The following is a 26,317-nucleotide window of genomic DNA, read 5'->3' on the forward strand; positions in this document are numbered from 1 at the left end:
ATAGCATTTGATATTTATCACCAGCAGATAACAAACAGGTCTTCATCTAACGCTGTGTGTTTTAGAAAACACATAATAGGACTGTTTTGCATTCCAACAAAACAGGTATTATGTGTTGAATAAAACACACAGCGTTGCAGCAATCCTCTTGCTGGAGATTTAAAGACTATGACATTGACACCAAAGGTTTCAAGCATCCTTATATGTTAGAAGAGGATGCCTGCTGGTGAAAGAAAGAGAAAGGTATACAATTGCAGACAATTCGGTAAGTTTTTAACCATAGACAACCTAAATTAAGGCAAATTTACATCAGCTTTCTTCATCTAACGCTGTGTGTTTTATTCAACACATAATACCTGTTTTGTTGGAATGCAAAACAGTCCTATTATAATCATGAAATTATTTTGTTTTGACTTTTGAAGTTTGAAGTTTGAAGTTTGAACGAATCGTTAATTGATAAATCGATTTGGAATCGATTTAATCGGCCATTCTTTTCTATCCTCTGTGGTCAACCTGAATCTTAAAACTTTGATACTAGAACCCAGAGCCGTAAAGCTCATAATTAAAAAAAAAGTTAAAACTTTGACACTGACGGTTGCCTCCACAAACGGCTAAAAGAAACCACAGACGACAAATGAAACTGAAAACCTCCCGCAAAGTGGAGACAAAAAAGTATTGTACTTGCGATCTGAGGATAGGAGGATAAGGATAATTTATGCCTTAATCCTTTTTTTTTCGTGTTGAGTAAGTGCCGATGGCTCCATGTGGGACCACTACGGCGTCACCGGGGGGTTTGGGCGAGCGCAGAAGCATCGCCTGATGAGACCCGAAGGCTGAAATAAAGATAGAGGACGGAACTCTCTAAGGGCGTCTCCTATGATACTCGGACCTCAGCCTAGAGGGCCATTCGGAAAGGTGTAACCGTGACCTGAGTGAATCAGTCTGGACGCCCCCGAGATCGTGAGTTAGAAAACCCACGTCCGGGTGACGTTAGATATCGGGGACCTCGTCTTCGCCGGCGAAGACGCTGTGTGGCTTGTGATTGTGTTGCCCGGGAAGCATTGTCCGTCGTCATGTCATCGTCTGGATCGTAAATGACGTTTTTGGGACGCCTCTGCTTGAAGTTAGCGTTAAGGTTGGGAGTGTAGTTGCAGCCCTCAACCACTAGTTGGTTGGGATGGATGGATGGCAGCTCTGTCGAAATAGTTTCGAGAGAGCTGTTTCATTTAACTAGCTATTGAAGGTAAATCTAAGTCTCTATGGAGGTCGTTATTGCGTACAAACCATGGTGCGCCCGTGATTTGTCGCAGAAACCGGTTTTGCAATGTTTGGAGCGGCTTAAGGGTCGTTTTGGGACGGTGGGCAAACACTACACTAGCGTAGGTTAAGATCGGACGGATCGTGGTTTTATGAAGCGTTAGCTTTGAACGGAGGGAACGGATTTTTGTTAATCATCGCGTAAAGGCATTACACCTTAATCCATACATCCATGAATCTATTAAGTAAATATTATTGTTACATTACATCCTCATACAACAGCTTACTCGTTTATTACACCTACAAGCAGTATTAGTTTATACCTGCAAGGGCGTGGAGGAATTAGTTCCAAGATAGGGCTGTAAAGGGTAAATTATATAATATATATATATAATTATATAAGGGTATAAAGGGCATGGAACCCTTTTCCTGAGCCCTTTCTCTTTATACTACTATCGTTAACAACTGAGTCTTAGGGCCATAAATCATTTCTCTATATCTATCTCGCTTGCACTTATGGGTCTTATGGAGCCGTCTAGTGAAGGGTGTAACAATGAAAGACATATTATCGATAAGTAAAGTTTATTATCGTATCTTGTTCACAAAATTAAAAAAATTAACAATATTTGATTTAATATAATACATATTTCATATTATATAATTATTAACTAAATAAACTTTTCAATTCATTGAGAAACAGGAATACGTTGTGAATCAGTGTTCGAGCTTGAGGGCTAATATCGCCATGTAATTTCTTCAGATCAACGTTAGAAAATAAAGTATCCATAGTGCGCAACGAGTAACACATGAATGTATTTATTTAATTGCAGTAAACACATTTATAGCAAAAAAAATACGCAATGCAATTACATTAGAAACCGACCAATCAGAATCGTCCAAATCATTATTGACTCATCATTAGCACGTGCGCAGGTAGCCGTTTATCGATAATTAGGGTGCGCAGGTAGGCGCGCTGCACATTCCTATCTTTTTTGACTTTTATGACCGGACGACTCAGATGATAACGCGCATACTATAGTTGGGAACGCATGCCGCAGGGTTGTTGGATTAGCTGATAAGTCGAAGGGAGCAGAATAAAAAGGTCACATAAACTAGGTTAGACCTGGTGCTGGTGGGATGGTGAAGGTTAGGCTGGAGCTCAGCAGGTGAATGTGGAATAATCCGATAAAGAGGTTAAACCATTATATTAATTTACTCTTTGGGTTAAACCAAGCGTTTATTTCATACAACTATCCGAATTACTATTCATAAATTATTTTTATACACTGGCAACACAAATATTCTTTGTCATTCAGCCACGTCATTTTTGTGATTTTTGCTTGAATGAGAAGATTGTTGAGTGGTGTTGATTTACGCGGCTTCATATTTAACTTTACCGTAAAATATTAAATCATGAATATATTTCGTTTACTTGCCGACCTATCTCACCTGTTAGCTATAATTATATTGCTACTTAAAATCTGGAAAACCAGATCATGTGCAGGTAATCAACCGGCATGTTACTTTTATTTTCAAGTGTACGTGCAGTGGAATATGTTTTAATGTTTTGTTATACATTTCAGGAATATCAGGAAAATCGCAAATACTATTTTCCGTGGTATACACGGCGCGATATTTGGACTTGCTTACAGCTTACGTGTCGGCATATAACACCATAATGAAATTAGTTTTTATCGCGGCATCGTACGCTACAGTGTATTTGATGTATGTCAAATTTAAGGCCACCTACGATCATAACCACGACACATTTAGGATTGAGTTCTTGTTGATTCCCACTTTGATATTAGCGCTACTCGTTAATCGCGAGTTCACTGCATTGGAGGTTAGTATGTCCCATAATCTTACTTGTTTTAATTGGTCACGAATTCGTCACTTGCTATCTTAATAGGCTGTGGTGTTTTATTTAAATAGCTATTAGTAATAACTGACAAAGACACCCAGGCTCCTTGTATTTTAGTTATGTTGTATGTAGTGATTATAAGTTGTCAACATATTGTTTAGTTATTTTGCATTTATTATGCAGTAATGCTGTGTATATCAATAATACATCAATGTCACAGTTGATGCTATGTTATGATGATAAATAATGATAAATGCTTGATTACTAAACTTTAGGTGTGTTTTATAAAGTATTTCTTAGTCGATTAGTGTAGATTATTTGTTATATATTGTTGTGTGATTATTACAACTTTAAGGGTTTGGACCTTAAAAGCCTCAAGAACCTTTGGTGGTCAGTCAGACTTACACTTGACGGTTTTGTTTTAAAACCGTATACACCTCATGCTCTTAAGGTGTTTATAGAAGCTTTTGTTGTAAGAAAGCAGTTAAGAAATTGAGATTTTTCTTTGAATTAGTTGGACATGGATCAAAATAATAAAGGGCCTGGTGCTTACAATATAATAATGTAATTAAGTGAACTTGATTAGTTCATTAGAGGCCAATAAGTGGAAATCTTAGCCTCAAGGCGAATTATTTGTTGTGTGTGTAAACAGTGTTTTCGTAGTTTGTCTCGCCACTTGCAGCACTTGTGTTTGAGACAATTTACAAGGCGCGAGTGTAACTGAGCTATAACTTATTTATTTTAAATTATGTAGTGTATTTATAAATAAATTGTTATTCAAAATACATCAACTACCTATATCTGATTGTTCTAAGCTTACTAATGAAATATAAGAACAAGTTAATTATAATTATTATTAGATGAGAAATGACTAGCTATATATAACCTCATTTTTAATTGGTTGTTGGTAAACAGTACACATTGAGTAGGGCTAAGTATTGGATGTGTGCCACAACACTGGAATGTGCAAATAGTAGCACCAAAAAAACCTGAAATATATTTTTAAACAAACACTATAATTTTTTTTTGACGGCCGCGTGGCGCAGTGGGTAGTGACCCTGCCTTCTGCATCCACGGCCGTGGGTTCGATTCCCACAACTGGAAAATATTTCTGTGATGAGCATGGGTGTTTTCCAGTGTCTGTGTGTATTTATACATTATATAAGTATTTATATGTAGTATATAATTGTATATTAATATTATTATATCAACTATCTTAGCACCCATAACACAAGCTACTCTGAATGCTTACTTTGGGGCTAGATAGTGATGTGTAATGTTTAAGTATATTTATTTATTTTTTTTATTTATAATTAATATGACATTGCAGGTGTTATGGACATTTTCAATTTACTTGGAGTCTGTAGCAATTTTGCCCCAACTGTTCCTGGTGTCAAAGACAGGAGAGGCTGAGAGCATCACATCCCACTATTTGTTTGCTCTGGGCTCTTACCGAGGTCTTTACCTCTTGAACTGGGTGAGTAGCATAGATAAAAATAGTAAATAACCACTTTGTAAAGCACTTTACTTGAAAGAGTTTGTTTTAGTTTATTGAAGTTTAGTACTTACTAATAAATCATCTTAACTTCCATCAATATTATAGACTGCTATATTTTTCCTGTGTCTATTGAAGATCAGGCTCTGAAACATAATCCAATCAAATTACTGCTTAGTATTTTTTGGGACCTGCTTATCCACTGTTGTAGGACTGCTATCTATCTCGCAAAACTATAGTCTAGTCCACTCGGAATGACTACATTGCATATAAAACAGAGCTATTATATAAAACAATATATAATAGCTCTGTTTTTAGAATTTAATTATTATATAACACAACATTTGCAATTGGATATAAATATTTCACATGCACAGGCTTAAAGCCATGATATTGCAATAATCTCAATATATCTTAATGCGAAAGGTTCATTAATACCTATTTAATAATTAGTAGTCTATAAATAGTAGGTAATCACTAAGAACAGATTTTGCGATAGGGTCAGATTAAGGAGATCTTAGGGTGGAAGAACGTCCGCTAGTCTCTATAGAAATGCCTGAATGTACAGTGTCGGTTGACTCACCCTCAGAGGTGGATGGAAAAACATAAAACATTACAGTCAGTGCATGGCCATTTTGATTGGGAGCTCCCTTAAGATTTAAGTCTGACTGTGGACATCCATTCCATAGGCTGATGTGAGGATAATGTTATTGATGATGATGATTTTTTTTTTTTTTTTAATTTTTTTTTATTCTTTACAAGTTAGCCCTTGACTACAATCTCACCTGATGGTAAGTGATGATGCAGTCTAAGATGGAAGCGGGCTAACTTGTTAGGAGGAGGATGAAAATCCCCTTTCGGTTTCTACACGGCATCGTACCGGAACACTAAATTGCTTGGCAGTACGTCTTTGCCGGTAGGGTGGTAACTAGCCACGGCCGAAGCCTCCCACCAGCCAGACCTGGACAAATTAAGAAAATCTCAACGTGCCCAGCCGGGGATTGAACCCAGGACCTCCGTCTTGTAAATCCACCGCGCATACCACTGCGCCACAGAGGCCGTCAAAATTAATTTATTGATGATTGAAATAATTATTAATTGATTTATAATTATACTATCAATCTTCTATTTATAAAAGGTCTGCAGCAATCAGTTCTTGTTGATCTTAGTAATATTTTATGATTTCAATATTATTTAATGCTAATAGTTCATAGCCTCAATAACTCATGGTTTTCAATACTGAGAAGGCAAGGGTTTAATCCTCACCTAAGGGACTATTGTAGCACCCTTCTTATTACAATCTTATTTATTTATTTTAATTCTTTATTGCACACAAATAAGATACAAAAAAATAATAAGAGAAAAAAAAATAGAAAATCTTACTGACAAATGGAATAGGAATATTAATAAGTAAAAAATATGGCAAATATTTTTCTGTATAAAAGGAAAATATAAGTTTTAGGAACTTGTTAAAAGAAAACAGAATGGCATTTAAAGTTGTTTACTATTCATTTATTTCAGATATACCGCTACATTTTCGAGGAACACTTTGAGCCTATAGCTGTAATTGCTGGTGTTGTCCAAACTGTTCTGTATTGCGATTTCTTCTATCTCTACATTACTAAAGGTAACTCCAAAACATTTTTATTAAATAAAACACATAATAAATTTTATGGTAATAAAATAAGCACCCATGTTGTTGATTGCCTAACTTCTAGATAAGTGTACAAATAATGTATTATTCTGTTTTTATTTATATTCGCTTTATAATTACTATTATTTCATATACAATACATGTTATTCTGACATTTATACTGTAACTAATAAAAATTGGTTCAAGTTTGTTTACAATTTTATGTAGGTATATATTAAAATATATAATGAAAACAAATCAATAATAAATTTCAAGTAAGCTGTTCAAGAAAATGGCATAGAATTTAGTGAATTCAAAAGGAACAATTGGAAGTTTTAAAACAGATATCTATACTAATATTATAAAGCTGAAGAGTTTGTTTGTTTGAACGTGCTAATTTCAGGAACTACTGGTCCCATTTGATAAATTCTTTCTGTGTTAGATAGCCCATTTATCGAGGAAGGCTATAGGCTATATTTTATCCCCGTATTCCTGTGGGAACTGGAACCACGTGGCTGAAATATTTTTATAAATTAACAGTGAATAATTGATTGTTTATTGTTTGTGAAACATTCATTGGATTAAAATTAATATACATAGTTGCACGATGGAAAGCAATGCTGCTTGGTGACAAAAATAAATATGGTAGTAGAATTACTCCAGACACATTACTGTCACAAAAAACTACTTGTTGTTGCCTTCTGTTATGTTAGATCTTGACTTTACACTTACTGGTACAGACTTATCATTATCAACCCCTAGTAGGCTCAGTGCTGAGCTCGAGTCTCCTCTCAGAATTAGAGGTGTTAGGCTAATAGTCCACCAAATGCCGAGAAGCAAGAAAATTATCTGGTATGCAAGTTTCTTCACGATGCTTTCCTTCACAATTTGAGATATGTGATATTTAATTTCTTAAAATGCACACAACTGTTGGAGGTGCATGCTCTGGACTGGATTCAAACCAACACCCTCCGGAATCAAACTCAGAGGTCATATCCACTGGGCTATTGCGGCTCAGTACAGACTATAATATATGAATTATCCACTAATCATAACTGACTCACACTAAATGATGCCGCTTATATATATTTTATTTTATTGTTTCAGTTCTTAAAGGGAAGAAGTTACAGCTGCCAGCTTAAAACACACAAGCAATTTAGGTGCAATATAAAAACTGACAAGAAAATGTCTTCACATATATTTTATATAAGTCAATAATTAATTACCTAAGAACCTAGTTGTACAAGTGACACTTTGCAGCTGTTAAAACATTTGTTATTATGAAGCAACTTTTCTTCTGTTAATTCATGTGGTTTTGTTACATTTTATAACTATGGGTATGTGAACTTTTATCCTTAGGCTAATGGGCGTACATAAATACTTTGAAAAGAGGAGAGTGAGGCATAATCAATCATTATTCCAGGTAACATAGATCAGGTGAGATGTTATAAATGCGAAAGGTTTGTTTTGTTCGGTTGTCTGCAGATGACTTATATGAATTTTTATACTTTGGAATATATCTAAAAGTAATAAATTATTATAGAAAATGTATGGTTTATCAGTTTTAGAATAATAAAAAAAAGTTTTGAAAGTTTCGATTGACAATGTATTTTGCATTTAGAGTTCAAGTATTAAATTATTTGGTCTTTTGAAACTACAAAAATAAATAAATAAATCGCTGAGATTTTGACGGGGTATTATTTTGTAATAGCTTAGGTCCAATTTAAAAATTCCATTAATCCATATTCATAATTTATATGTGGATATTGGGGCAACATGACTATACCACACTACCAGAAAGTAATGGACAAAATAGTCTGAAATTAAAGTTGTTCAAATTACAGTACATATTAAAATGAAAGAAAAAATATATCAAGTAAATAATATTACGAATGTGAGGTTTTAAGTTAATTATTATGAAATAGTTAAACGGATCTAGATTAATTTTGTACAGAGACAGACGTATACTTTTATAATAATATAGGTACCCATAGATGAAACAGTTTGTTACAGAAAGCCCAAATACCCAATCTTACCCCATCTCCTCTGATATGTATGTCCATAGGTCACATTGAGACTGCCGGTTCTTTACAATCTTTGGTTCTTATAATTTGAATATTGTTTATTAATTTTGGAAGCCAAAAATTCAATTAATAATAATTACTATTAAATAGTTAATTAATAGCATTACTAATTACTATTAAATAGTTTTCAAAGTGTGCATGTCACACTGAATTGAAATCCGTAAGTATAATTATAAAACTTATGTGATCAAAGGAATATTGTTTAATGATAATAATTATAGGGGATATAGTAAGCTAACATAACTATACTTCATTTTGTGTTTCATCACAGTTAGTTTATCAATATACAGGGTGCTCGGGAGTAGGTATATTCTATAACTTCCAGGTGTTGACGAGTCCACTTATAGGCCTAGAACAACATAACTAATATGTTTTAACAAATAAAATAAATATTTTTATGATTTCATACAAAGTAATGCAAATAATTCCAACTATCCGTGTAACACACATCTTTGTCTATTCTTGCATTTTAAAATACGTCAAAACTTGGCTACGTCATAATTATAAGGATGCGTATATGGGACACATTTTATGATCTATTTACAAAAGAAATATTATTTAACCCGAAAATATTAATTTTAGAACACATGTTCCTTGAACATTTTAAATTAATTTTCGGTAAAGAATATTACCACAAAGTTATGGGAAATACTCCCGAGCAACCTGTATATAACTTAACATAATAATGATTTTTCACATTTAAACAATTATTCTGATGATCGCACAATAAGTTTCGTAATAAAGTAACATAAAACCGTGTTAGTATTACTTATATGACTTGTACCGGGTATTTGACATGGCCACGACGTCTTGTGGACATGCCATATTATTTTAAACCTCTGCGTGCGTATGTGATGCATCGATTGTGACACAGTAAAATAAATAATTTAAGTATATGTTAATATATTATTTCTTAATTAAATAATGAAGTTTTGTGTATTGATTACCTACCTTAGGGTCGATCCACACAGCCCCGCGGCTTACCTTCAAGAAAACCAGATAATAAATGGCATAGCGGAAAGGCTGAGATGTGTGGATACACCTTTACTTTGTTGGTCGGTTGGTAAAGATCTATAAAATCATGGAAATCTCTTCCAGTATATAGGTACTTAGTTCTTTTTTCTGTTGACATAACATAAACTTATGATTTTTGTATTATATATTAACTTAATACTGACTTCAAAACATGAATAAATGTTTGAAAGGGATTTATTAAAGAGAATAGTTTTTCACTTCATTTGGTAAACGATCCTTGAGGACGTTGTTTTTATTTGTAAAACTAACATCAGCTCTTAAAAATGACCTTATTTAGCATGTGCCAATCATTGTTATTAATTTCTCGTACAATGGGAAGGTTAGCTTGATTTGCATAAGAAAATATGCAGTTGACATGGCTAATGACTGACTTAATGACTCAAGTCTTCTTTTTATTTTTTACAAGCTAGCCCTTGACTACAAGCTCTACACCTACGATTGTGTATTTCAATTGACATATTAACTACGATCACACGTAATGTCTAAGCTATAGCTTGGCAACTTCGTTCGTAACACTCCTGATAGTACGCGCGGGCCGGAAGGCGTGTAGCGATGAATGAAAAACCCACGACTGATGCACCTCACTTCCCCGCACGCACGATTTCACACCCGCGCAGTCTCCCCCCGTCGCCCGCATATCATGGGAGTTTCCTCAACGAACTTGACCGACTATACAATACAGTCTTTATTGGTGGTAGTCGGGTAATTTGAAAGAGAACAGTTCTACCCATATCCCGCATGGTTTCTGTACTTAGACCAATTAAGAGTACCTTCTATTAGATTGGTATAGGACTCAAATTCACCAACAAAATGGCCAATTTTGAGGGGGACGAGGTAAACTCACACATTGAAAAAAATAACACCAATAAATCCCGCGTCTTGACACTACACACACACGTAATTTTAACACAATGAAACATCGATTCTATAGACTCAGTTCGTATGAATACTTTGATCATGATCATATAGTTTAGAAGGGGTAACCTATAGCGAGGCAGGTCCTATAGGACGGGTTTCAGTATAATTCCGAGACGCTAAATCTTATGACGACAAAGCAAACGAGACTGGCACCCCATACAGAATGGTTGAAGAATCAACGGTTTTCTTAAAATTATAATAAGGCCCTTATAAGTGGGAACCTCGTTTGCATAATTCTAACTCTTTGGATTTCTTTTTTATTTGGCAAACAATCTATAATTTAACGTTATGCGCAAACAAGTTATATTATAACAGTATCAATATATTTTGACTTTGATTCCTTCTATGAAATGTCTTATTTTTAGTAAGAATGTTAGAATAGGTACCTATACTTTTAAATATAGTCGTAAGATTGTAATGTAAAGTTACATGCAATAAGAATTAAATTTGAAAGTGAAATAAAACCAGTTTTTTGAATTTGCATGTTCAGTAAGAATCCCATATACCTAAATGCTAATTTCAAAAACACCGTAACAAATCCGTTATCGTCTTTAATGCATAAAAGTATTATAATTACTGTATATTTCTATCAAAAACAAATTATTTTGAAACGAGTCCATCAAGGGTCATTATGTCACAGTTATATTTTTGCTATTTTCTCGGAAACTATTCGGATCCGGTTTTAGTGTAGCCGATTAAATTCAATATAGCCGAGTCCTTTAAATGACGGACATGTTTATCTCTATAATATGGGTATCAAATTTGGCTTTGTTGAGAATAAATAAAAAACACAATGACATCTAGGTTGGATTTTTTTTATTGATTGAATATTCATTTTATGTTTGCAATTACCTACTCGTACTGTTATATGAAAACTTTAGTGTTTATTTTTATGAATTTTCAATTTGTTTAGGCTCGGCTATTACTTTCATTATTTACTATCCGCCGCCCCTCAGTTTCACCCGCGTAGTTCCCGTTCCCATAAGAATATGGTGATAAAATGTAACATGCGACACCCACAAATAACGTGGCTTTCTAGTGGTAAAAGAATTCTCAAAATCGATTTAGTAGATCCAGATCCCTACAATACTAGACTTTGCCGTTCTATAAAAGAGGTATATCACTATCAGTTGCTTTTTTTTTTTTAAATATTTGTATTGGGATTCTAGCGTTTTTGATGAAAACTCACAGATGGCATTGATTTTTCCGACACTTCCAACAATCATCGTCATATTTCAACTAATTAACAAAAAAAACTTGATGTAATTATAAACTTGAAAAACGCATGAAAATCCGTTCAGTAAGTTACTTTATCTTGAGCAGACAGACAGACACGCCGGATCATTTTATATTTATATGTAATATATATTATAGATTATTATGTAAGTTTTAACGTTTTCCACACAGTATGGCTGCATACGTGTCGAAGTCTGCAACGTGTACTTGCTCCTGAAACAAAAAAAACGGCCAGTTTAGCGTAGCATAATTCCCGTTTCCGTGACAATATAAATATAAAATATAGCCTATGTAATACTATGCATAATACATAGGCTATATTTTACCCTAGTAAAGAAGTAGTACCTACTCGAGTACGGGTGTTATTCATTATTTATATTATTATAAAAAGAAGGTATTTGTACGAATTTATTGCAACTGTGATGAATAAGAGGGTGTTTGATGATTTGAGTTCAGTTCTTTGTTAGGCAGCGTGAACACCGTTACGCTGCTAGTTACATTAGTGATTTTGTGCAATAATGTTTTGTATTGTTATTATTAAAAATATTTTGTGTTATAATTATTGAACATAAATTGTTTAGTGTGGGCATGTAGAACATGTCAGGCAGGGAAGGTGAGTGTTGATGTATTCGAAAGGGATCCCTTAAACCTACACCCAAAGTCACAAGTCCTGGGACCTGCTCGAGGTGTTTCCTCTACCACAAAATGATGGTATAACCACTGTCGCTGTCACCTCATACTATTACACACTATACATGTTATTTGGTGAAGATGTAGCTTTCTAATGGTGAAAGTATTTTTAAAATTAGTCAAGTTGAGTAACAAACAAACAAAAAATATTACTTTATATTTCCCATCTTCTTAATTAAACTGTTAAATGTTAACAATATCTATTATTTATCAAACTATGTCATATCGTAAGGATTATTATCAGAATGAAAGGTAACTGGCAATAATACATAGGTTTAAAGATAAGTGAGTAATGGGATAAATATTGAATTACAGATATAGGTAACTTATCGTGTTATCTAGAACAAGCCATAATTTAAGAGGTTTATTGATAAGCGACAAAAATTAAGTGTCATGTCTTGTAAAAATGTAGGTAAACATTATTAGTTATTACAAAGGGCACGATTAGCGTTGTCTATATCAGTTACTCACCTACGTCGTGCAAAAGGTCTCAAACTAAGGTAGGCTTAATACATACAAATTGTACAAAATCGAAAAATCATCCTCAAATACAGTAAGTACGAAATCAATCTTCAGGGTAGGCAATGTTTTTTTGCACTTACTAATTCGCAGGTTACCTTACTTTAAACTGAAAGTATGAAATCGAGATAGAAGTAAGAACACTAAAAATATACTTAGGACAGGGCATATGGAGCCTTCAATGCCCACCCACCGAGCTTCTTCAATGTGGGTAGATGGTTAAGTAATTATTGTTCACAATACATGCCAAAAATTACCGATATATAGATAAGGTATACTTATAACCTTAACCCTACACCTACTCCCATTGGTTACAAGTCCGGGGCTTGGCATACATACCAGAGAGCCGTGATAGCCTAGTGGATATGAGCTCTTCCTCCAATTTCTTAGGGCATAGGTTTGAATCTGGTCCGGGGCATGCACCTCCAACTTGTCAGTTATGTGCATTTAAGGAAATTAAATATCACGTGTCTCAAACGGTGAAGGAATAACATCGCGAGAATATACACACCTGAAAAATACCTGAGAATATTCTTAATTCTTTACGCTTGTGAAGTCTGTCAATCCGCATTGGGCCAGCGTGGTGGACTATTGGCCTAGCCCCTGAGCAGACTCGTGCTCAGCAGTGAGCCGAATATAGGTCGATAATGATTAACGATGAGTGACATACCTTCAGCATAGTGTTGCTGTTTAACAAATGAAAAATCCCATTCGATAGAGTATTTTCATTAAGTATTGCAGTGTATGTAACGCCCATGTGTAGATTTTCTTTGATCTGCAATAAAATTTCAATATATTATTGTGACATTATCATTATTGTTCTATTTTAATGGTCCAACACTGGCATGATGATGACCTTATCATTATCATTCTATTTTAATTTTGGGCATACTATTATAGTATGCCCAAAATTCAAATGTACTTTTTCGTTAATAATAATAAATGATATCACAGTATTTATGTACATTGTACAGTGCTCGGTGCCATGTCTGTCTCCTTGCTTACTACACCCACATCACCATTTCCAATCTAACCCCGCCAAAGTAGACATATAGTATGATAAATAATATTGATCCTTTCCATATTAGTTAGAGCCATTCATTATCTTATCTGAGACTTCTTTTTAATCCACAATCAATAAAAATATTTTAAAGGTGCTTTAGAGATAGGACGTACCTACAACGGCCAACCCTTGTGACCAAGTGCGGAAAAGGCCCAAGAAAGAAGCAGAAGATAGGCATCTATAAAAAGTATCTGTAAGGTCCCTTGTCCTTACTGTTTAGCATAGCAGTAATAGCAGTAAGTCACCGTCTCACCACTACACTATAATGGCCAGCAGCACACGTCCGCCTCCTCTCGATGCCAGAGACAGACTGCCCGCTCTCCCACTACCGGTGTATATATACACAAACACTACAGTATCTAACAATAAAAAAAGGAAGTTTAGTTAAATATATACTATTATTTAGCTTAGTATACGCCCCGAGAGTTCAACTGCGTAGTTCTAATTCCCTTTCAGTGAAAGAATTTTCCAAATCGATTCAGTAGATCTCTAGGGAGCACCTTAAACACCTTAGAACAATTTAAAAACTTCACATCTCTACAATGTTAGTATAGATAACTCTACTAATATGAAAATATCCTGTCCTACTAAAAACAATTCCACACTTTGGGATCCCAACCCAATGGTTATCGTAACACTGTTCTGCTCGTGCAAAAAATTCGCTACGCCTACTAGTCATATGACTCGCGCTCGCGACGAACAAAATGGGAACGGCGGAAGAGCGAGCGGCATGAAATGCGGCAGGACGAGTGACATGGCCCTAGGACGTCTCTGCTGACTTTCCTCGCCACTTCTCACACCACAACTGCAGTGTGGCAGGGTTAAATACAAAAGACTCTTTTGCAAGACTTTATTTTTATCTCACACTATATTTATTACAAACCTGAAGTTGTAGTGGCAGTGTGAAAGTTGGTAGCCAGCTAGATATTTCTTTGGCTCTCAGTTTGTGAAATATCACTTGAGATAACTCTTTGAGTGTACTCAATACTTTTTCATCTGTGAAAGAAAAATGTATTTAAACTGAAAGTAGAAATAATCAACAAATTTGTTTATTTTAAGTGCTAAGAGAACCCCAGACCTTCGTCATTTTAAGGTTTGTCAGCTCAGGCTCTCACCTTAAGTAAGTATGGTAGCCAATTATAGTTTGGACCATGGCTTTGGGGGGTAGCAGGTTTTAAGGATAGACCCTCAACCATCTAAGCAAAAAGTGTAGTAAAGTGCTAACTTGTAAGGAATAAAAAAAAATCTGAAAGTAGAAATAATCAATCAGATTAGTTTATTGTGCTTAGTTTACAAACTCTTTTGAAAAGTAATAACTTTAGTCAACTATAAGCAGAGCAAATTTTGGCCAGTTCTGGTACTGGTAAGTATTACAATAACTAGACAATCTAAAGATTTGTACATGTGCCTACAATTCTTCCGCTCTTGGACCTCCTTAATGCAGCTGTCGCAATCTGTTCTAAGCAGACTACTATAACTATAAACTACCTCCCTGCCAAATTTCATATTGCTATGTGAAGCGATTTTTGAGATTTCATGATAAGTGACCAATTTATTCAAGTATTTAGATTTGCAGATTTTGAATTTGTTTACCTTTATCCATACCTTCACTATCTAACCCAAAGGAAATTTTGTACGGCGCCATCTTGTTATGTAATTTCAAATATTCTTCTTTAGTTGTATTTGAAATTCCATCTAATAACAGTGTCAACAAAGCTGTCTCCAATCCCATGGCACAAGTTAGACTAGATGTCTCAGTAGTGTTCTGAGAAAATGTAAATTATTTATTAATAACAACATAAAGGTTCAGTTTCACTTTCTGATGACATGTAGGATAGCTTATTTACAAAAGGTCCGTCCATCCATCTGGCATTTTACTTTTGAAAAAAATTATGAAAATGAAATCATTACTTTATTAAAAAAATTTGGTACAATATTTCACAACATTTTTAATTAATCTTTTAATTCCCCCAAGCCAAGCTTGTTGACCATACAGCCTGTGTTTTACAACAATTGTTGATAACTTATGATTAGTTTGTTTGTTAAGTTTTTTGGTAGCAGGAAAAATAAAACAGCTTAAAAATGTTCCTACACCAGTGAACTTTTTGGGCAAGAAGAGTGATGTTTTCTTCCTCCAAGAAACATAATTTTATTAAACCAATTATTTAACCAGATCCTTATTTATTCGTCATAATTATCATCTCCATAAAATACAGGGGTATACATGAGTTCAAGGGGCTGACGTTGTTTTCGCCGGTGGGCATTCCCCTTACTTTATGTCATCTGACATAGACTAAGAAAGTTATCAGACTTATGTTTAGACAATCTGACACTTATCAGAAGGTAGTGAAACCGAACCATAGAGATCAATATTGAACTTAAGCAAAGTAGCAGGCATTAGTTTGCTCAAGTTCAATATCCACTAGTGAGTTCACTGTAAAACAAATAAAATAATAGATTTTTTTTTTAATTTTTGATATCTTACATTATGCTCTGAGCCATTACTGGTAATACTGATTGTCTCTACAACTAGAGGGCCCCAATTGAAGTTTGCTATAATATTCACATCAGCAGATTCATTTTCTTGCTTCATGTCATTTATACTGAATAGACTTGGTGTGGTTGTAATCTGTAAATAGAAGATACATCATTATTCCCAAAAACAATATAAGTAGTGTTAGGTTACCAAGAAGATTATAATTCTGTATTCCATCTTGTACCAAATCTACATTTACCATATTGTGTATGTAGATAAATTTGAAAGTATTTAAAAAGAATACAAAGACATTAAAAAAAAAAACATGCAGTCTTTGAGAAAGATATCCTAAAAGGATGACGCAAAAAAAGCTAGAGACCAAGCAAATTGGCGAAATCTAAAGGAAGCCTCTGATGATATTATAAAATTGAATAGCAAATTAAATAATTTAGTCACTGATCAGAGATTAAAGGCTATTCTATTTGGTTTTTTTTAAATTTTATTTCTTTCAATGTAACAAAAAAGGGGAGTGTTCCTTTTTTTGTTTAGTTGTTATGAAGAAGCTACTTAAACCTACATCCGGGTCAAAAGCTTTTAGTTTAAGATTGACATAATAAAAAAGGCTACAAAATTCAAAATACTAAAAAAGATATATCTACTTACAGAACTCCACCAATATTTCCTATATCTTTGCCACTGTATGAAATATTGCATTGCATCTTGTGTTGGCACAACTAAATTTAGTTTTAATTCTACATTATTTTTTGGCTTAAACTCATCATTATGCAATATTATTTCATCAATGTCTGCTGATTGTGGTTTAATGAATCCGTAACATAATTTTTGAGACTTTATAGCAACATCCTTATCTAAGTATACAGGAAAATGTTGTACAGTTTTTCCATGAATGGTTTTCAACCAGCTATGGTAAATATTTTGTAGTAAAATTCTACTTGGCTTCTCTAAAGCTAGCACTGTTTGTGTTTTAATAGAATGTTTTATAGCAAGAAATTTTGCTATAGATGTAAGTTTTTGTAATTCAATTCTCATTTTTTTTTAATATTTCTTCATTTTTTGATTCTGATTGTACTTCATGCAAGGGGATGTTTCCTGGGGGTGCAACAAAATAATCATCTTCTGTTATGGCTGCATTCTTCAATATGTCTGCTTGACAGTTGCCTTGAGTTATTTTGTCATCGCGTAAACTTAGATTCCTGAAATTCATCAATAAAATTTAGTGAGCATTTCAATTTCAAGTTTTTGATTAAGGAACAAATTTTTATCTAAACACTAGCGAACCCAGTCAAGCTTTGCTTTGTCTTATGTGCACTTACACCTATCCCTACTCTACAATACTCTACCCCTACTTTACCCTACCCCTACCCCATCCAACCCCTACCTTCTTAATTGTTTGTATGGGAAATGTAAATGGGTTGTTTTTACGGTTTTCCTGTCAATTATTCTAATTTTTGTCAACTTTTAAACCATAAATCTGTATACCTCCACAAACATTTCAAGACCAAGATACCGTTCAGCCTTTCTCAAGTTTTAGCGAGACTTACAAATAGTAATTCATTTTTATTTAAATCAATTCTATAGATGCACAGTGTGCAGATACACACCTACCTATAGGACCTACCTAGTCCACTTTATGGCAGATAGAAAAATTGCTTTTTAAAAATAAAATCTGATGATTTCAGGCTCTGTTAACCCTGTGTAATGCGTTATCTGATAAAAAATAACTAATAAATAAGATTTATTGAGTGAAAAATTTTAATTGTATCCTGTGAAAGTCTACCTATAATGTAAGTATAATAAGAATACAGTGATGGATGTTAAGGTTCTAAGGTGCTGGGATGACAACCCTACACCACAAAGGACAGTGTTGATGGACCAATGACCATGTTACGGACCGCAAAGTCAATGAATGCTGGTATTTTCTGGTAGTTTATTACAGGAGGCCCATGTTCATTAGTGGACGTCCATCAGCTCTAAAGTATATAGAAGTAAACATGGATAGAAATAATCCTCAAGTGAGCTCTTACAAATGTATACTTACTCGTTTTCTAAAACAGTGTAAAGAGGTTCCACCCCAGTGGTATCTATATGAAGAATTTTGTCCGCAAATGCAATAGAATCCTCCAAAACTTTAACACCTTCGTCTGTATCGCATTTCACTAGGGAAAGTCTCTCCAAAAGAGATATAGTGTTTATATCGACTCTGGTTTTTTGAATGACTTGTTTTTCTAATGTTATTACTGGATTCGAAGGCACTTTTGAATTTAATCTTCTAGGTTGTAATAAAATATATTTTGTTTTACTGAAAGTTCTAACAGCAAACTTGAACTGCATAACTTACTATAGAGTGTCCGTACTGTTATTTGTAGTATTATAACGATTGATAAACTTAAATTGGCCCTTTTCTTTCGTATTATTTGACTTGACCGCTACAAATCACAATTTTATTCTTACTCAAACTAAAAATTAAAAATTTTCATTTTATAATTTTATTATTTTACAGGGACACTTGACAGTTGCACTGACACTGACATACTTTTGTGTCAACGTCAACTGTCAAGTAAATAAAATTAAATTACTCCAACACAAGCACAACAATAGAGTAGAATGTACATACAACTTTGCAGCCATTTACTTTGCCAGTCGTAGTCCAAGTTGTTGAGTGACTTTTAAAAAAATAGAATACAGAGCCAAACCTTTAAAAAAAGCTATTTGACATTTGTTTTGTTTCTTTCACAGATGACAAATGAAGTTTTCTTTAAAGTAGAAAGTACTCTGTGATTCCTTTGATTAGACATAATCTGTGGCATTTGTTTTTAAATTTATGAAATTTGGAAATTTTTAGGTTATTCTACAATTTATAGATTGCTAATAAAACTGAAAATTGCGAAATAAAGGGTAAGAAAACTATTATTGATTATTATCCAAGCTGATACAATTTACGTATTAATTACGTACAATTAATCAAGTAATATATCAAGTAGTAAATCGGCAGCTTTCCAAGAGATATGACTATTTATATGTCAATAGTTTATCCTTCATCTTTTTTTTATTTTTTTACAGCCAAAATGAAGAAATATGCAAGAAATATGTTATATGATAAATTACACAAAGGAGCAGTGCTAGGCTGCGTCGCTTTGACCCTGTACGGGTCTTTTCTTCTTGGTAATCATTTCTACAGATATTACAGATATATTAAGCCGCAAGTAGATGCATCTAAAGCTGCAGCTGAAAGGGAACTGCTAGCTGAAGGATCTTCAGATAAAATACTGTAAAACAAAGATTATCAGACTGTAGATATGCCAAGGGCTTAATTATGAGTCACATATTAAATACTACCCTGAATGTCACAGCCTTACTAATTTTTACATTAATCATCAATAGTTTTTAAAACACAACTGCTTAGACTCAATATATTATAGTCAATCTATTCCAAGAACTACTGGGCTTTGGAAGATCACAGACCAAATGCTTTTGGGTCTATAAATAAAGGTTTCAATTGGTTAAAGTCAACTCTGGGGGAGCAACCAATATTAATATACTTAAGCCAAACAATGAAATACACCATCACTTAAAGGAGAGGAAGGAGGAGAGAATAGAGAAGCACCCTACAGCTTACACCAATCGACCTCTGAAAGTGTGTCTTCCTTACCACGTGACATTGGCGAAGTAAATTGTACTCAGTTGGTACAACAGCAAGCCACAAAATCAAAAATTGAATTGAATTGAGAAGCACTCTAATGATCAGGCTGTAGCACTTAAAACAAACTCATACATGAAAAAGAAATGACATACTTTAAAAGACCTTGTGGGTCAACAAAAGTTCTTGAAAAAAAAAGAAAAAATCCAACTGCCAACAGCCTCACATCACATCTGATTAAAGTTACAAAACTGATTGCAGCTTAATTTGGGCAAAAATAAAATTAAATAGGCTAATAAATATTCCTTCAGTTTTACATGTACCACATTGCAGGTCAACTGTCAATTTTTATTGTTTATTCTTTAAATAGCTAGTGCTGTCCTTAGTAATTTTTTAAGCATGTTATGAGTATACGGTTGTTACTTGATTATCACAAATCTGTGAAATTGTCTTAAATTTATATTGTTGTTGCAATTACTAAATACAGTCTAACATAAATATATTTCAATTGTGTAATGTTCATTTATGTTGCTCTTATTCTGGGTTTAGGTTATCTACAGTTACAATCTTTGTATTACTTTAGGATAAGCTTTAAATAGTGATCATTAGTTGTTTTAATGTAAATATTATTTAAATAAACATTATTTGTAGGAAATCTTGTATTTCATTTGTTAATTTATTTTTATGTTTTTTAGGGTTCCATAGCCAAATAGTAAAACGGGACCCTATTACCTACTAAGATTGCTGTTGGTCTGTTAGTATCTCATAAAACGTGATAGTAAGACAGTTCACAGATGATTTGTTCATGCTGTTATAATAACAAATAGTAAAAAACAGAATAAAATCATTTATGGTGGGAGAAGAAACGTGATTTTTTTGCTAGTTTTTCTCAATATTGATAATGGAAAGAGGTAGACTCTTGAAATATACACAGCATATTGAGGAGTTATATTATTAACTTTTTAACAAGTAAATTATTAAAATAAAATAATTATTTTATTAGTAGGGTAGGATGGATAGTGTAGCGGTAAGGTAGAGGTAGGGTAGGAGTAGAGTAGGGAAGAAGTGCATTATAAGTCAATGCAATGCTTGAACGGGTCTGCTAATTATAGATAAAGGTAAGAAAATCTCAATCGATCCAGCTGGGGATCGAACCCAGGACGTCTGTTTTGTAAATGCACCGCGCATACCACTGCGCCACGGAGTCGTACTTATTTATAACAATTTTTTTACACGTGACAATTCAATCACTGTTAGGTTATGGGCTATTTACAGAAACCAACTTATTCTTTGATATTGTTCGTTTATTTTATGACAGCATAGCTTATAGTAGGTTAAGTAGGTATAGGTAGGTATACGGTTTTTAAAAACAAATATGCATGCATGCTAATTGGCTAAACTTGTATGAAACAGTACATACGTTGGTAGTAGGTACCTAACCACATAGTCATTAGTCGCATGTTTTCAAAACGAACACGGTTAGTTAGTGTTCTTACCTCGGGCAATGGAATATCTCTGCATAGTACTCCACCTACAACTCCAAATAACAGGCTTTAATTGTAAACACTTATAGTAGGCAGAATACCTATACTAAGACATGTAGGGCTCTAATTAGATGAAATCATGAAACTTTATTCATGTTATAATACATTCCGATTACACGATTACCTACGTCGAAGCTACACAGCGTCTTTGCCGGCGAAGACGAGGTCCCCGATATCTAACGTACCCGGACGTGGGTTTTGTAACTCACTTTCTGAGGGCGTCCGGACTGATTCACTGAGGTCACGGTTACCCCCTCCCGAATAGCCCTCTAAGCCGAGGTCCGAATCTCATAAGAGACGCCCTTAGAGAGTCGTTCCGTCCTCTATCTTTATTTCAGCCTTCGGGTCTCATCAGGCGATGCTTCTGCGCTCGCCCAAACCCCCCGGTGTCGCCGTAGTGGTCCCATATGGAGCCATCGGCACTTACTCAACACGAAAAAAAACGAAATATATCGTATGGGATTTTGCCATAAGGTACAAGAATTAGGTATCTACTACAGACTATGAAAGTAAGTCATCATAAATTTTAAAATGGGCCTTTTGTAGGAACATCCAAACACTATCTGATCATAGGTCTTGAAGTCTTGAACTGCTTGCAACTAAAGATTCACAGTAGCTTGTTTGATATCCTCAGTCCTCTTTAGTGTTACGTCGATTAATACTGCGCTTTCCGGTGACTGTGGTTATTTCAAGATCTTTGGAACTTAAGCAATTATTCCGACCAAATCTGACACCGCCCCGACGCAGTCCGCGCGAGACCTTCGGATTTGATACACCCAACCCTTATGCCGAAGGCCTTAACCCCGAAAAGAAAAAGTTTACCGGTGGAGCAAGATTCCCCGCGACATACCCGGGCAAGTAGGCGATTTTTCGAGACCCGTACACCCGTCCGTTCTGCGGGAGGAGAAGACCCACACAGCACAAGCAATTAATCGAATTGTGTGTTCTGCCCACTTCGCCTTTGCGAATTGCTGATCATTATAGCTCTTTCATTATCAGTGTTCTCAGACCAATTATAGAAGGACCTGTATCACACTCATAGTCACGAGCAAAATTGTCTGTCATTTTTTGAGTAAAACGAGCTCAGATTTGGTATATATCTTATACTGAACTAGAAGTTTTTGCCCGTTTTTTATACCATTCATCTACACAAAAATATTTTTACGGAGCTCTTTAATCGACGAACGCGATTACAACTATTTAACATCGATTCTATAGAGACAGTTTTTATAATCGCATTAGATCGTTGATCATATACTTTGACAGAAAAGTAACGTCTAGCGAGGTCATAACATGGTTCATTGAGAAATATATGTTTCCTATAGATACTTATAACGTTCTGTATCGTTGTAACTAGGTAGGAAATTACGACCATTCGCGACGTTGCCATACAATGCACGACATGTTGTATAACTTGGTTCACTGGGCAACACAAGATGCGTAACGCTCATGTTTGGCAGCGATGTACAAGCTACAACAGCTAATCGCTACGTTGCCAGATGATGCGACAACTTGCACATCATGTAGCTTGTTAAATGTTATTAACTTTGTCATTTGTTATATGTTAGTAATCCACAAGATTGATCCAGTCATCGTCATTATATCAAATATTACATGGCTTATATTACATTATATTACATTGACATTATATTACATGGCCTACAAACTTACAAATGATCTATGTTCTGCAGTGGACGTCCAGGCTTCCCTCCTTATTAGGAGAGGGGATTTGGAACTTAAGCCCACTACGCTTCCGAATTAAGTGAGTTCAATTCTTATAATTTATACTCGTGCTAATTGACGCCCCGTGGTTTTACCCACGTTGTCTCCTTTCTCGTGAGAAGACGGGGTTTAAAATATAGCTTATTATGACAATCACAAATAACGTGGCTTTGTAGTAATAAAAGAATTTTCAAAATCTGTTCAGTAGATCCCTCAAGTATACCTAGTAGGTACCTACACCCTACAACTCTAAGACTAAAAAGGTTAAGTTTGTACTTAACCTCTTTAAATTATTATAAAGTAGCGAACGCTCGCGACTTCGTCCGCGTGAAACCCTAACCTAAACCGTCCCACTCTACAGCTACCCTACCATACAGGGGATGAGTAGGAACTCAACTCTACCCCTACCTTACTCCTAACCTACTCCTATCCTACTCCTCCCAAACCCCTACGCTACACTACTTTACCCTACCCCTACAATACCCCTACCCTACCCCTACCCTACCTCTACCCTACCCCTATTTTTTATTATGCTTACTTATTATTAATTATCCAACATTTCCAGTATCAGAATATCCTGTTTTGTACACTTTGTACCTATACTATATTATAGGTAGGTACATAATGCGTATACGTGAACGAAATTCAGGAACCGGGTTATTACCCCACTTGATTATTCATTTACAGGAAGGAACCGATCCGTTTCCCACGGACGCTAATGGAAAGGTAATCTATTCAGCCGTGGACTACACCACGTGAAGGCCAATGGAAAAACCCGGAGAGAGATTAACGCGAAGCAACGGATTGAGCAATTTTAATTCGAAACAGACCGACGATCGGGCGTGTTCTGAGTAGCGTGCTTAGGTGTTTAACTAGGGTAGGTATACGTACAAGTTGTACAAAATTCTTTCTTCTTTGTATTGTAATGAGTATGGTAGGCAGTTTATTTATACCCGACTGTTATCGCCGCTTTCCAACGACTTGCGGTATGGACGGCTTCAGTGTGCTCGTGGCGTTCGAGTCGTCTACATCTTTTGTTGTGTAATTCTTTATGGGTTACTTGGGATAGGCGGGGAGAGTGACTTGAGTGGAAAAGGGGAGTGTTAGTTGAGTATCAAAGGATCCTTTAACCCTACACTCATCGTTCACAAGTACGTGACTCCACTCAAGGTCATTCTCTGCCATTCTAGGGTCTTATTTTGGTCACAGTTTGATTTGTTAATTAAGTTGTCCTGACAAGTGTTGTGAATCATAAACCTTTGTTCGACATTAGTTTTCTTATATTTGTAATCACTTTTGAGTCCTATAATACGACTGCAAGAAGAGTTATGCTTTTCACGTGTCTATGTAATATTGTACTTATGTATGTAATATTCTTTATTACATCATATCTTCTAAACCGCTGAACGGTTTTATGTAATTAATATAATATCGTTAGATTTGTCTCAACAACCCAAGTGTTCTTAGATAGTTGAAGTTAAAACCAATACAACATGAGATATGGGTTGATAATGATGATGATGACCCATTGTTTGTAAAACTAATTATTCTGTTTTAACCATTAAGTTTAGTGTTGTATTTCATTCGATACGTACGGGATCTGGCGCTAACGTGCCATTCGGCGAAATTGAGCGAACGTGAGAATCGTGAAAGTGAAGCAATATCCGGACAAACGCGCTCGGCGTGTGTTCACGAATTGAAAACGCTTGATCCATGGATTCCTGTCGGAATAAAATTTTCGCAACTCCCCGGAATTTGTCACCTTTACACTAACTTGACTCGCATCGCAATCTACCTTTCAATTAAAACGTTCAAGCTATACCAACACAGCGGTGTGCTCTGTACCTGCCTTATTGTTCCTTATATTTTTGGTCGGACTCGTGTCCTAGTATTTTTTTTATTTTCTACAAGTTAGCCCTTGACTACAATATCACCTGATGGTAAGTGATGATGCAATCTAAGATGGAAGCGTTAGGAGTAGAATGAAAATCCACATCACTTTTGGTTTTTATACGACGTCGTACCGGTAGGGTTGTAACTAGCCACGGCCGTAGCCTCCCGCCAGCCAGCCTGCCTGCGTCAATTATTAAGGAAACCTTCGGCACACCGTTCGGCCACATTTCAGGTGGGGACCCAGGACCACCACACCACATAAATCCATCGCGCACACCATTGCGTCACGGAGGCCGTCAAATTATATATGTCGGCGAGTGAGTTATTAGATCGGTAGCAAAATCTACGTTAGAATTAGGTTTTCATGTAATTGGGTTTTAATTATTTACTATTTAAATAAATAAGCCTGTAAAAGGTTTCCACTATGCCGGACGTAACGGCGCTCGACCAATAGGAAACGATCACGTGACTCTCGTCCAATAGCATCACGTTAAAATAGCGCGTAGCAGTCAAATTATATATATGTCGGCGAGTGAGATATTAGATCGGTTAGCAAAAGTTTAGTACGTGAGTTCGGCTATTGCAATTTGGAAGGGAAGTATTTGTTAATTGTAAAAGACGTCTTTAACCCTGCTACTAGCGGTTACTAGACCGTAATTCCGCTCGTGCATGACTACCTGCCCTATAATAGTTAATTCTAGTTTACATCTCAATTGATGATTGATCAATATTGTCTGTATAGTAGAGGGTAGAACTGTAGGTATTAGTTAAGCGGTCGTTCCGGTAATCATCGATAGTGTTACTTTGTGTATCTGCCATCCTTGACACGTAAAGCTTAGAATTTAGTCTGTTCCCCGTAGATATTATAGTACTATCCTTCTTCCGCATATTATTCGATATCTGTGTGATGGACATCCGCGGACATACTTCAACAATTTACGCTATACATATAAACGGCTGAAACCTGCTACCTAAAATGAGTGTATAGTCTAAAATCATCACTGGCTTGGCTAAAATCATGATTGAGCAATCAATTTGAATTTTGACCTTTAATTTATTATATCCTAATATAAGCCAGAGGCGTATGAGAAAATATTAAAGTTCACCGAGAGGATCTGCGGTAGAATTTCAGTAGCAGCAATACCAAGTAGCCATATGGATTTTATGTAGGTACATAACAGGTTTAATCAACCTGAAAGTTGCAATTAACCGGCGTGAAATTCACCGCCGATT

At 35.1% G+C, this 26,317-nt stretch overlaps 3 protein-coding genes and 1 long non-coding RNA gene across 6 annotated transcripts; 2 read left to right on the plus strand and 2 right to left on the minus strand.

Annotated features, from left to right (window-relative positions):
* Positions 1–20: 20 nt before the first annotated feature.
* LOC112054065 (ER lumen protein-retaining receptor) lies at positions 21–10,747 on the plus strand. Of its 2 annotated transcripts, none has more exons than XM_024093721.2 (5): positions 21–265; positions 2,841–3,100; positions 4,449–4,595; positions 6,135–6,240; positions 7,354–10,747. In XM_024093721.2, the coding sequence occupies exons 1-5, from the start codon at positions 217–219 to the stop codon at positions 7,386–7,388; spliced, it is 597 nt and encodes a 198-aa protein (XP_023949489.2). In that variant the 5' UTR covers positions 21–216; the 3' UTR covers positions 7,389–10,747. The 2 variants fall into 2 exon arrangements, with proteins under 2 accessions (XP_023949489.2, XP_023949488.1); XM_024093720.2 differs by lacking the exon at positions 21–265 and adding an exon at positions 2,385–2,761.
* Positions 10,748–11,078: 331 nt separating this feature from the next.
* Positions 11,079–17,317, minus strand: LOC112054064 (DNA polymerase subunit gamma-2, mitochondrial). 2 transcript variants are annotated; one of them, XM_024093719.2, is made up of 6 exons: positions 16,931–17,317; positions 16,277–16,420; positions 15,397–15,556; positions 14,675–14,787; positions 13,399–13,503; positions 11,079–11,732 (listed from the first exon to the last, which is right to left on the minus strand). In XM_024093719.2, exons 1-6 carry the CDS (start codon positions 17,315–17,317, stop codon positions 11,673–11,675), a joined length of 969 nt encoding a protein of 322 aa, XP_023949487.2. In that variant the 3' UTR covers positions 11,079–11,672. The 2 variants fall into 2 exon arrangements, with proteins under 2 accessions (XP_023949487.2, XP_052740443.1); XM_052884483.1 differs by having other exon boundaries at positions 15,385–15,556.
* On the minus strand, positions 17,174–18,809 carry LOC112054067 (glutamyl-tRNA(Gln) amidotransferase subunit C, mitochondrial). Its single transcript, XM_024093722.2, has 2 exons — positions 18,327–18,809; positions 17,174–17,481 (listed from the first exon to the last, which is right to left on the minus strand). Exons 1-2 carry the CDS (start codon positions 18,617–18,619, stop codon positions 17,307–17,309), a joined length of 468 nt encoding a protein of 155 aa, XP_023949490.2. The 5' UTR covers positions 18,620–18,809; the 3' UTR covers positions 17,174–17,306.
* Positions 18,810–18,936: 127 nt separating this feature from the next.
* On the plus strand, positions 18,937–20,580 carry LOC128198533 (uncharacterized). The gene is made up of 2 exons (XR_008251284.1): positions 18,937–19,183; positions 19,349–20,580. It is a non-coding gene; the product is annotated as an uncharacterized LOC128198533 (long non-coding RNA).
* The last annotated feature ends 5,737 nt before the right edge of the window (positions 20,581–26,317 follow it).

Source organism: Bicyclus anynana, chromosome 11 (assembly GCF_947172395.1).
Source record: "Bicyclus anynana chromosome 11, ilBicAnyn1.1, whole genome shotgun sequence".
Classification (NCBI taxonomy): Eukaryota; Metazoa; Arthropoda; class Insecta; order Lepidoptera; family Nymphalidae; genus Bicyclus; species Bicyclus anynana.